The sequence below is a fragment of the Carassius gibelio genome, chromosome B22, assembly GCF_023724105.1.
Source record: "Carassius gibelio isolate Cgi1373 ecotype wild population from Czech Republic chromosome B22, carGib1.2-hapl.c, whole genome shotgun sequence".
Taxonomy (NCBI): Eukaryota; Metazoa; Chordata; class Actinopteri; order Cypriniformes; family Cyprinidae; genus Carassius; species Carassius gibelio.
Window position 1 is genome coordinate 34,062,238 of NC_068417.1, and position 13,436 is coordinate 34,075,673.

At 34.5% G+C, this 13,436-nt stretch overlaps 1 protein-coding gene across 2 annotated transcripts in view; it reads right to left on the reverse strand.

Annotated features, from left to right (window-relative positions):
- Positions 1–4,990: 4,990 nt before the first annotated feature.
- Positions 4,991–13,436, reverse strand: part of LOC127987483 (E3 ubiquitin-protein ligase RNF123) — a 129,198-nt gene continuing 120,752 nt past the window's right edge. For both annotated transcript variants that reach the window (XM_052589823.1, XM_052589822.1), the window contains exons 38-39: positions 9,676–9,761; positions 4,991–8,266 (exon numbers count right to left, since the gene is read on the reverse strand). In XM_052589823.1, coding sequence (XP_052445783.1) covers positions 8,167–8,266; positions 9,676–9,761 — 186 coding nt within the window. In that variant the 3' untranslated portion in view covers positions 4,991–8,166. The remainder of the gene's footprint in view (positions 8,267–9,675; positions 9,762–13,436) is intronic.

The window sequence follows — 13,436 nt, forward strand, 5'->3', positions numbered from 1 at the left end:
CTTTTGCTATCGTAAATCTCGCCATGCAAGACTCAGAAGTTGTTTGGTGCCTTCACCATTTTAGACTATCCTCATAATTGTTTACATGTTTAAAATGACACTTAATTTGTTTTGTCATATGTTGGTACACTTACATAAGGCCATAATGATAGAGAAAAGGGATGTACCTCTTATCTGTACCTCTAGAGGGAAGCATTGTCCAATTTAACACCTCCTTGTTTACAGCTGTAACAGCTTCTGAATGCCTCAAATTGACTGGAGCCTCAGGACTAAGATCTGTTTGAAACTAGGCCCAGATTTATATTGCTCAAGAGATGAGTAACGCTCTATTAAATATGATACATTTGGCAAAAATGATATAAACAAGAACTGAATGAGGACAAATCTGGATAAACCTGCTAATGAAATAAAACAAAATGCAAGTATATTCAAAAGCTGTTTTTGAAGAGGTTTCAAAAGACATGAGGGTGAGTAAACAATGACAGGATATACACTTTTAGGTGAACTATCCCTTTAAGTCCCAACCATTCCACTAGAGGGTAAAACTGACTAATGTTGGGAAGTCACTAGTTATTTAATTACAAAATATGGTTAAATTATTTTGAGGTGTCTTTGTTGCAATGTAATTATCCATTTCAAGTACTGTGTAATATTATTTTTCCATCATATATAAAATATATATATATAAAAATTGTATGTATTATGTATTATTTTCTTTCAGATTTTTTCACTCAGCCATTCACCTTGATTATTATTTGTTTCTCTCCAACAGGCCCTGAGGTTTTTCCCTGTTCTGCATCCCAGGGGCCTGTATTCTCAGCCAGGTTTCCGGCCCTGCAGCGGTCAGATCGTGTCACGTCCCAGAGCCTATTGATCCAGGTTCAGGTTTGCTGTCGTTCATCTATAAATACACCTGAGGTGCTATCGGTGGCCTGCCTGGGGAAGGAGGATTTTCTGGTTGCCAGACTCTCTCTCCACCCTTCATCCTGTTCTCCTCCCCTCCGGACAGGCTATTGTTGAAGGCAATCTATAAGTCCCTGGGCACTCTGCCGGCCCGGGGTTCAGGATCTAGCCAGTAGATCAATGGAAAGCTGCAGAGCTGTGTGCGGTGAGGGAAGATGCTCCACATCATCCCACCCGAGGATTCAAGACCCTGTTCTTTTCTTTCCAAAAAGTCTACTATAAGAGACAGTTTTGATACCGTACACATTTCAGACACTGAAATCACACTGAATTTTAAGTGGTTCAAACATAAAATGTTGACAATGAAACATAAGTTATCAGTTCATTTGAGTAAAAGTTGTAAAAAATGAAAATGAGTTACAAGGCAGTCCAAGACTTAGATGAGTTTGTTTCTTCTTCCGAAGATACTTAGCATCACTTGCTCACAAATGGATCCTCTGCAGTAAATGAGTGCCGTCAGAATGAGAGTCTAAACATCTGATAAAAAGATTACATTAATCCACAAGTAATCCACACCACTCCAGTCCATCAGATAACATATTTTAAAGCCAAATGCTAGACGCTTGCTAGAAACAAATCCATCATTAAGGCATTTGACTTCTTTCCAACTGCCAATCCTAAGCCATTATAAACATATGGTATGTCTCTAACTTTGTTCTTATGTAAAAGTTCTAGAAGCAAACACTAAAAAGTAAAGGATCAACACAATGCACATCTTTTAAGCTTTTTATACTTACAAGGTTTAATAAGTACTGAAACTAAAACATAAAATATCAACATAACGCACGTCTTTGAAGCTGTTCTTTAAAAAAGTTTATTAAATACTGAAACTAAAACATAAAATATCAACATAACACACATCTTTGAAGCTGTTCTTTAAAAAAGTTTATTAAATACTGAAACTAAAACATAAAATATCAACGTATTGTAAATTTCTGAAGTAGGTACTGACAATGAAAACTACAATATTAACTAGTGCCATCAAATTATTAATTGCATCCTAAATAAAAGTTTTTGTTTAGATAATACGCATGTCTGCCGGGTATATTTATTATGTATAAACAAATACACACACATACAGTAAATATTTTGAAAATATTTACATGTATAAATTTATATTCTTATATTTGATATTATACATAAATATATTTAACATATAAACAGTTTTTTTTCATAAATATATACATGCATGTATTTGTATTTATATATGCATAATAAATACACATAGTTTGCACACTTATATTATGTAATCATTTGACAGCACTAATATTAACATGCACTTATATTATATCATACTGTGTCTAAAGTTGTTCATATAAAAAAGTTTAATGTGTAGACACTATCAATATGAATATTTTAGTAACTAGAATTGTTCATACATTAAGCATTGAGGTTTTATATTCTGTCATGAAAACTTACACTATCAACATATTGTACATTTCAAGAGTTGTTTGACCATGATGTGTTGACATGGAGACACAATTTGTTAACACAAATTGTACAGTTAAAAAATACTATTAATATGTGGCACTGTACACTGAAACATGCAATGCTTACTGTAAAAGTAACAATTGCTGAAATTTAAACATACAAAATCAGTATTGCATGCATTTAAATGAAGGTTAAGATATTAGATGCAACACTAAAATATACAATATGAACATTTTACTGCTTAAATTTTGATTGCATGTACAGTAAAATGCTTACACTTGATATACTCAGGTATCATTTCAATGTAAATTCATAAAACCTATGTTATTGTATGACCCTAAAGCTGCCAGTACACAAAATGTTGACAATTTACAACAACTAACACACATCTATCTAAATACAGAATATGTCATAGAACAACCTATAAACCTTTTGTTTACTTTAAAACGAGGAAAACACTCTTACCAACCTTTAATTTGGCTTTTTGGTCTTATATTTTACAAAACTTATTACAAGGTGTACACAAGTATGCTTCTAAATCACTGTTTTTTAAATTCAAGACCTCTGGGGCAAAGGCGACACGGCCCAGCGAAGCCAACATCACAGGAGGCTTTTACAACCAAGCCGTCATTACTGTCCACCCACTATGACCAAACACTTTCAAAGCAATAACATTATCAAACACAGCTCAATGAGTCCAAGGAAGGACAATCATTTCAAAGCCGCCTGGTGCTGACATTTCTTTTAATATACTATGTTGTACCAACTTTATGCTAGAGAGAGAGGATTGAAGTGAAGGATGCTGGGAGCTGGGTCAGGAAGAAAGACTAGTTCAAAAGAGCGCAGCGTCCTCCTTGGGATACAAACACCATCTCTTATTTACAGCTTTGAACTGGCAAAGCCCATTTTGGAACAGACAGCAGGAATGTTTTGGCCACCAGCTACTGTGCATTGCCAAGGTTGCCGTCATTAAAATTAAATGTAGTACTGTCTGACACAGAGATGCTAGATCTCTGTAACATTTGAGACAAACATAAGCTAATGGAAGAAAGTATTAGAAATAAATCGCCACACAATTACACACCAAATTCTGTTAACATCTCTGATATTGGCAGAAGAATGTTGTAGAAGCAAATAGGGTACAAAATAGGGCTCGAAATTCTTTGAAGTTCATATTTTCAACAATGTATAACTGAAACAATGCTGTTTGTTAATCTCAGGAGGTCAAACTATATATTATATTCATATACAGTATTAACCCAAACTGAGTGTTATTTTCTTTCTATAATTATAGATTTGTAACTTAAAGTAGATATGTCAATTTTTCAACCCTGTTACCTGTTTTGTACATATTTGATCAGTATAAAACCTTCATTGGCTTGGTTTTATTTACTAAAAAACAACTTCAATTAACAAATATTGGATACAATTATAATGAAATTCAATGAAAGTTAAATAGTTAATTTAAATACAAATATGTCTTGAAACTATAAATGTGTCACAATGTTTATAAACAAAATTAATGTATACATTGTATACATAATCTTAGAGAGTCAAACAAAATATTACATTAATATATAAATGCAAAGTGATTTTCATTTTCATTCTATATTTATACATGTTTAATATAAAATAGATTTTGTAAGAATTTGCAAAAATTTTCACCCGTTACCCAGTTATGTTTATAAAATAGTTTAAAAGCTTGTTTGGCTTGGTTTTATTGTCTGGCAGTCAACTTTAACTGATAGAAATAATGGATGAAATATGAATTAAATTCAGATTAAAGGGTTAAATGGCACATTTAAATACAAAATATGCCTTAAACTCTTTAAAAAGTAAAATTTCAGATTTTATCAAAAATGTATGAACAAAACAATGTTTTTGTCAATCTCAAGAGGTCAAACAAAATATTACACAAACCCAAATTGATGTTTATTATTTTTTTTCATTCTATAAACTCGTAAACTAACACTGATTTTCAAGCTACACAATATCGCGTTCATTATCGCTAATGAATCGCCTTCGATAATGAACGCGATATGGCGTAGCTTGTCAACGATCTACGGCTCTGTCTATTAAATGCCACTCCAATTATAAGCAGGTAATGGCGATTTTAGCGGTGATCACGGAAGCAGCTTTACTGATTAGATGCGCATGATCATATCGTTAGATATATCGCCCAGCCCTAACTGATTTTATAATAGTTTGGCTATTTTAAACCCTGTTGTCCAACCCACATTTTGGACATACTGGAATAATATAAAACATTGATAAGATTGGTTTAGTTTTAATACTGCTTTAATACATATTGCATCAAATATTAATTGGAGTACACTTTTAAAAGAAAATACTATTTCCGTTTTTCTACATCAACATTTTACACTAAATATAATGTATAATTTCTTTGTAATAATTTGTAAAACTTAACTAGCAATTTATGAGTGTTTTTCCCCTCCTATTTACTTTTCTGTTGTATCTTGAACACGTACAAATTGAGAAAACAAAATTACTCTATGCTTACCTTTCCCCATGATGAGGAAATACTCCAAATTCCATTTTCTTTAAACAAAGAGCAAATCATCAGTAAGTAACAGGGTTGAATGAATGTAGGATATATTTTAAATATATGCTTAATTAAATACGTTAGTAAGCCAATATATAAATTGAAAAGTACTTACAAAGTTAGTACACAAGACAGTATTTAGGATAAATAATTTAATGCTAATAATACAGCAATACATGTACACAAAAGTGAGAAAAGAAAAGAACAACAACAAAAAAATGGCATGTACTCGCTTTCAAAAAAAAAAATAAAATAAAATAAAGAAAAAGAAACCATCAACAGTCCTTTAAATATTGCTTAACTAATCTACAATTCCCTTTGACAACAATAGCAGATGCCTGAGAGTGGAAACTCTTAAATTAAAGTCGTCTGCACACGCTCACCGCAAATGCGCGTGCACACACACACACACTTTAATTAAACTATAGAGGGGGTCCTACATTTATATCATGCACCCCCTTATCAAAAACAACATTACACCACACTGTGAGAAATGCTTTTAACAGTCCAAATGAGAGAAGTAGTGACCCAAATACTCTTTTGGTTTTGATAATTCATAATTATTATCAGTTTTATACAGTGTTTGGAAGTTTAGTGGTTTATCGTTCATAGCAAATTGTCTGCGTGTTAAATAAACAGTCTGTGTGAATTAGTAAGAAGCGTATGATGGATTCTGTACAAGTTGTTTTAACAATTACGTAATGTATTGTGACAGTCAAAGCTGCGGTCCACCACCAGTCTTGGCTCACTCCATCTAATTTTTTGTGGGTTTTAAAACTGGGCTGCACCACTAGACTTTTATTTGGTGTAGAAAATTGCAGTTGTGAATGGCTGGATATCCTTTTAAGGGAGCTGTGGCAAGGCAATGGATTCTGAGTGCAGGCAGAGCCCGAGTGTAACATAATCCATTAGCAAAGAGTTCTAGGAAAGACAACGCCATGCACACAACAGCAAAGCACTTAAATCTAGATGTCTGTTGGTGTTCTGTAACAAAAACAGCAGTCTAGGCACTCCTAATGGAACAGACTGAAGGAAAGATCTGGGTATGAAGAAAGCTGAGGCTTCTTAGAGAACATTTACGAACACCCCACACCATTATGATGACAGATCAAACGTGCAAGTCGTCCGAATGGAGAAATGTAGCAGAGAACAGAACACACAAGTGTTGGTGGGAAATCAAAGGATTTCTCTCAAACAGGAACTGTTATCACTGTCTCACATTGCATTTACATCTCTGTGGAAACTGTCCATGTCCCAAAACCTGCTTTTTTTATCTTGTATGATGCTTTATAAATTCGTAATAAAATACATTTATTACATATTATGTAACAGGTTAATGTAGATGTTTTTCTTTTTCCTTGGTTTCTTTCATGTAGAAAATGATGTACAACAATCCAAAGTGATTGTAGATTCTGCTAAGTGCGTATCTATGTCAAATATGGCTGTCGTTACGGAGTATAAAAACATTAGCAAATACAGAGAGTGATGTGAAAAACTGTTCACTAGTACTGAGTTTAACTCTGACTTCCTGATATGATAAATATAACCAGAGTTCGTGAGAAGAGACAAAATATGAGATGAGACAAGACAAGAATGAGACAAAAAGACAACAGACAAAAATGAGATGAGACGAATGAGGATAGAAGAGACTAGAATGAGGTGAGAATTATATGAGAAGAGAATAGAAGACAAGAATGAGAAGAGAAGAGACTGAAATGAGAAGACACAAGGAGACAAGAATGAGATGAGAATGAGACAAAAAGAGAAAAGACAGGAACAAAAAGAATAGAGTAGAATGAAGTAAGAGGTGTGAAGATAATAGAAGAGACAAGTATGAGAAGAGAAGAGACAAGAATTAGAAGAGAAGAGACAAGAACGAGATGAGAAGACACAAAGAGACAAGAATGAGATGAGAATGAGACAAAAAGAGAACAGACAAAAATGAGATGAGATGAGACGAATGAAAATAGAAGAGACGAGTGAACTGAGAATTATGAGAAGAGAATAGAAGACAAGTATGAGAAGAGACGAGAATGAGATGAGAAGACAAGACAAGGAGACAAGAATGAGATGAGAATGAGACAAAAAGAGAAAAGACAGGAACGAGAAGAATAGAGTAGAATGAAGTAAGAATTAGGTGTGAAGATAATAGAAGAGACAAGTATGAGAAGAGAAGAGACAAGAATGAGACAAGAAAAGAAGAGACATGAATGAGACAAGAAAAAAAGAAGAAAAGAATAAGACAAGAAAAGGAGAGACAAGTGTGAGATGAGAAGAGACAAGAATGAGACGAATGAGACAAGAAAAGAAAAGACACGAATGAGATGAGGAAAAAAGAAGAAAAGAATAAGATAAGAAAGGGAGAGACAAGTGTGAGATGAGAAGAGACAAGAATTAGAAGAGAAGAGACAAGAATTAGACAAGAGACAAGAATTGAGACAAGAAAAGAAGAGACACGAATAAGACAAGAAAAGAAAATGAGAGAAGTGTGAGATAAGAGAAAGAAAAGAAGAGACAAGAATGAGACTAAATTGAGACAAGAAGAGTTAATGAGAGAAGAAAATATGAGGATAGACTAGAATGTGATAGAAGAATAAGAGAAAAAGAGAAAATGGGCAGAGACTAAAGGATAACAGGAAAATAGAGTAGATTACAGATTAGGCAAAAGTGATTCAAAAAAATGCAGATGAAAAAAAATGAGACAATACGAGGTGAAACAAAAAACATTTTCTCAAAAAATGGAGAAAAATGGAGAGGAGGAAAGAGGACTAAAATAGATGAGATGAAATGATAGAATAGAAATGAGCAGATTGGAGATGAAAGAGACAGGACAAAATGAGATGCGACTGAGACAGTGGCGAGACACTATCCATCTCTATCAGCAGATCTTCCACATTCAGCTTTTCAGCTGCTCCTTCAGAAGTACCATGGGCACGTGGCTCTAAACATGATCTCATCCATTCATCATACAGAAACCTGGGAAAAGCTATTGCCTTGCAAGGCCTTGTTCCATTTGTCAGAAGACAAAATGTTATGATATGCCAGGACAGATGGGCAAAGCTGGCAGAGCCAACAGTGACGGGATGGTGACCATACATGGACTGATTGGAAAGAAAGAGTCCAACCTGAATGTGTGTGTTTTTGAAGTGAATCTTTGGGGAAAGTGTACATAATACACCAAATGTGTGCATGTGTGTGTAAAGGGCGCACTAAGAACTGGCTGGTTTGGTGTAATCATCCACTCCAGTGATAGTGGCCTTGCAGAAGAAGCAGTCCTTGTTATTCATCAAGTGCTGATTGATACAGGCCCTGAAATAAAAGACAAAGTGAGTGAGGGAGCGAGAGATCTGTCCGTCAGTGACATTTAATCACTTAAAGAGTGCTGAGTCATGTCAAAGCGTGAGCTATCTGTGCTGCGCTTTGCGATATTACTTCAAGCAACTCAAAAACAAACCGCCAATAAAATGTATTCTATTAAGAGCATAGTTTTGATGTATATAAATAGTATTTTGACAACTTCAATGAAGTGCTGAGACCACAGCATTACCAGTGGACAGTACTGGGTATAACTGATTACATGTAATCTGGATTGTGCAATAAGATTCCAAAAGTTACCCAGCAGCCACACAACGTCATAAAATCATTTATATTTGGTTCAATTTCAGTTGTGACATCGGGTGACAAAAATGTCAGTGTCAATACAACATCTAATGTCAATGTTAATGTGATGTCCAATACTGACCTCAGGTGGCTGTGTAACCAAACGTTATGTTACGCACACGATATGTTAACGTCAAATTGGCGTCAAATACTGACGTCAACCTGATTTGTATTCTCATCCAGAATGCAATGTCTGTCCGACTTCATGTCCAATGTCAACATGTTAATATATTGACGTCCTGTGCCTGCCGACTTTAAATTTAAATTCAATTAAATTAAATGAGACTTTAGCACTTGTAGTTAGATTCCATTACATTTTTAAGTGCTCATAATCAGATTACACTTTTTAAGAATTACATGATTACATATTATTCACACAGTGCCAGTAAATTATACAACTTTATTTTAATAAAACTACTGGTTACAGTTGAAAAGTCTTGCATGTTTATGGAAGAGCACGTACCAATCGCAAAATGGATCGGCCACACAACATTTTTTAAGATTTTAAGGAATATTTTTTATAATTTAACAACACTAACATTGTTAACAAACAACCGAGAACTGTTAAATATTAAAATATTTATACTTGTACAGTTCTCATGTTTATTTTGATTGTTTATATTTTAAAGCAGGTTGATTCGTTTTATTTTGTTTGACATTCTTATTATTTATTTAATTCGTTTTTGTGAATTTCTGTTATAAATTAGTAATTTGTGAAACCATGGCGTAATGTTATGTTACATGATATGCCAAATGTAATCTAAAAATAGTCCAAAAGTAGTCAGAACTAATTACTCAATGTTTGTTATCTAATAGATTACATTAAAAACTAAAATTTCCATCATGTAATTTGCAATCGGTAAAGGACTGCAATTTTTAAGTCATCTACCAGCACTGCCAGTGGAATTAATGTATCGCAACAGAGGGAACATGTCCTTAGTATTTCAGGCAGTGTTTATGCTCTATATAAGTAATGGTCATTGAAGCCTTTAACGGCATGGTGTTAATCTCTTAAATGGAAGAACGGAGCTGTTGATAGGATGCTGGCAGCAACTCACTTGCAGGATTTGTGGGAGCAGGGCTTGAAGATGGCTGATATGGAGTGTGCATAGCAGATCGGGCAGAGATCATCCTCACTGGTTGGCTGTAAAAGAAAAAAAGACTGATGTAATCATTTGTGAACCTGGACAAGAAAACCAGTCTTAAGTGTAAATCTTTGCTAAAAATATACCCCAGCGACTGGTTTTGTGGTCCAGGGTCACGTTTAAGAAGCAGATACATTGTGTATTGACTTCCTGAAAGATGTCCCAAAAAGAAAGTGTTGTCAAAGACACTCTTTTTCCTTCTTAACAATGTCATCGTATTCAGCAAACCAACTATATATTCACACTGTTCTTATATTAATTCATTTTAAATCAGTGAGCCTACCAGCCAAACACTTTTTAAGTGAACTATTGGGATGTCTCGTCCCCCTAATGTCAAAAAGTACCTATTTACAGTATTTTTGAAGTATGGAGCACTGGACTTATTGAGAATTTCTTAAGCTACAGAAGACCTCATTTTAGTTTATAATATATACTCATAGGAACAGCTTTCACCTGCACAGCATGTACTTTTTTTTAATTAGCAGCAAGAGAACAGAGCTTAACCCCTGACCCCTTGAAACAAGCTGATGGAGCTTCATTAGTATACAAGCATCTCATGATTTATTTAATTTTTTTTATTTTTTTTGCCACAAAGACTCAAGCTTTTTATTTGTACTTAAAAAAAAAAAAAAAAAAAAAAAAAAAAACTTTAAATGTATAGAAAAGAGTAGCTTGAACATTTTGCTAAACAAAATTGTCTCCTAAAATATATTTTTTAAATACATATACATGCATATTAAATCACCAAAAACAGCTTCACAGATATAAAAAATGAATGAAGTGAAACTGACAACTCTGATATACTATAACGTTATATAGGGTAGGTCGGCAAATATATTCTATTTTTATTCTCTATTAATTTTCTATTTACTTATTCATATGTAGGATCCTACGCATCTGCACATTAAAGCCGTCAAATATTCAACATACATGACATTAAAAAAAAAAAAGCTGCAAAGAACATTCAGCACACATCCCAAGGTGACGACACACAAGATATATTCAAACAAACTAGAACACATACTGAATGTACAAAGACCCCAGAAGATCATTTTCACTTTTGGTGATCCCAACGTACTCACTTTTTTATATAACATTGAGACATAGGAAATTAAATTGATAATTAAATAGATTATTTGAAACAAATCAAATCTAAATCCCTGAAATAATATTTCTTAAACATTTAATCGTTGTGTATTATTATTATTATTATTATTATTAGTAGTAGTAGTAGTAGTAGTAGTAGTAGTAGTATAGGACCTTACTGTGTTTGAGTGGTGCACTATATGAATTGAGACTTTTTGAAAAATAGTAAAATGGTGGTTTTCTGGGCAAAACCTGTTAAGGGTTGTTGTTTGTTATGTGGATGCTAGGGCATTAGAAGGTTTTCAGCAAGCAATTAAACCGATTTGTATGCAATCTACAGTTCCTTCTGTCAGTTGGTCTTGTGATTTCCAAGAGAACAAATTCCTAGCGCAGCCACAGAAAACGCTGATGAATATTCTCCATCCATCCTCAAGTCTGAGTCACACGAGACTCCCATAATCTCCACGCTTTCATCCGAAGGCTTTCCTCTCCTCGCTGGGAAGTGGGGAAACATGGCAGCGAGTGTTAATTGAGTTCTTTGTACTGATTTCATGGGGAGTGTGGATGAAAGCCTGCAGTGACAGAAGAGCATCCCTGTCAACCATCCTCGCTCTACACCGCAGAATATGACAACCTTATATTTCATGCTAATGCATTTTCCTTATTCACCCAAATCCAGCTCCCAAACAGTTTCCAAAATTTAATGGCCAGATCAATTATTAAAGCTATTATTAAACCATTATTTAACAATTTTAAATAATAATAATAATCAGTCAAACAACATGTATAGCAAATGCATAATTTAGATTATTTATTAATTTCACACGTACTCAAACCTTCCTTCCACAACTCCCTGAGGCCTCTACAATGATTGCATGTTGTTAGACGCACGTCCTTGCCCGACCTTGTATGTAATGAAGCCAAGGGTGCAGAGGACAAGCTAAAGTTATTGAGATCTTTTTAATATGAATACTTTAACTGCTCCATCTCTTTTGATTAAAAACTGAATGTGAGGCAAAAAGCAGCCCCTCATTTAATTTTAAAGGGTATTGCACCGATGAAAGCAATTTTGCAAACCATAGATTTATACTCAATTACACAGATAGCCAGGCTATTGAGTTCTTCATCAGTTTTTCAAGCGGTTCTTTGACTTGAACGGGGCCTTTTGATTTTGTGTTGGGTCTTCCCCAATGTCCTTCCATTCTCAAAGTCAAACTTTGTTCCAAGGGGAATGATTGGGTTTCTGTTTGGTCTCTAAGCTGAGATGAAGGAAATACAAGACCCTTAAAATCTCATTCATTCCCTCGTAAATCCGTCTCTTCTGAGCTATTACCTTCAGATCTTGTGTCTGGGTAATGGGGGAAGATATCCACTATCCCAAGGTAATTTGCAGGGGCACAGATTGACCTTGACTGGCTCAGTTCGCTCTGGTTCATGGCGGCCTGATAAAAACGCTGGGTGTTTAACTGAATTCATATGGTTACTCTATTCAGTGAGCGCAAACTAACAGAGAAATCAGTCATTGGCAAGATTGGGACTGTGTGACTTAAAGGAATAGTCCGTCCTATAAATAAATAAATAAATAAATGAAAAATAGCTGACAGTTTACTCACCCTCAAGTCATCCAAGTTGTAGATGAGTTTGTTTCTTTATCAGATTTGGAGAAATGTAGCATTGGATCACTTGCTCACCAATGGATCCTCTGCAGTGAATGGGTGCCGTCAGAATGAGAGTCCAAACAGATGATAAAAACATCACAATAATCCACCAGTAATCCACATCCCTCCAGTCTATCACTCAATGTATTGTGAAGCAAAAAGCTGTGTGTTTGTCAGAAACAAATCCATCGTTAAGAAGTTTTTTGCTTCAAACTGTGGCTACAAGCTAAAATTACAAGTTATGATTTCTCATTCTGATAGCACCCATTCACTTCAGAGGATCCATTAATGAGCAATATAATATTCAGCAAATGACACTTTTGTGGTGAATTAGTCCTTTAAGTCCTGGCGCGTTCACATTTACTGTTGCTTTCATTACTAATCCAAGAGTTTCAATCGAGGGCGAAACATTTCCCTCATGCAGATTTATCTCATGTTTAAGTTGGTGAAAATGTTTTATGTTCTATAATGTTGACCAATGAAAAGCTGCTTGATATTAGAGTGATTTCTGTGAGGCTGGAGTCTACAAGAAACTGAATTCACAACGTAATTAGTAAAAACAGATATTCAGTGAAAGAGAGAAAATCTAAAAGGATTTCCAATCAATTTGATCAAATTGAATTATTTCAGCTGTGACAAAGAAGGCCTGGTGACATCTGACAAAAAGGAGACTTGAGTTTCCAGTAGCAGAATTTCAGGTACATTAGCACTACACTTCCCACAATCCTGAAGTCAAATCCACCAATCAGAACGAGGAACGCAGACTTGTAGTATCACTTGAGGGCCACAGTGATTTTGGGATATTTTCTAAATACAGTATTTATATATTCTATTTTCTATAAAGTAGATACACATATTTTTGAATAATATTCACTAATTGCTGTGCATGTGTATCCATTTCACCTTCACTTAAAATGAATGGTCCTGTAA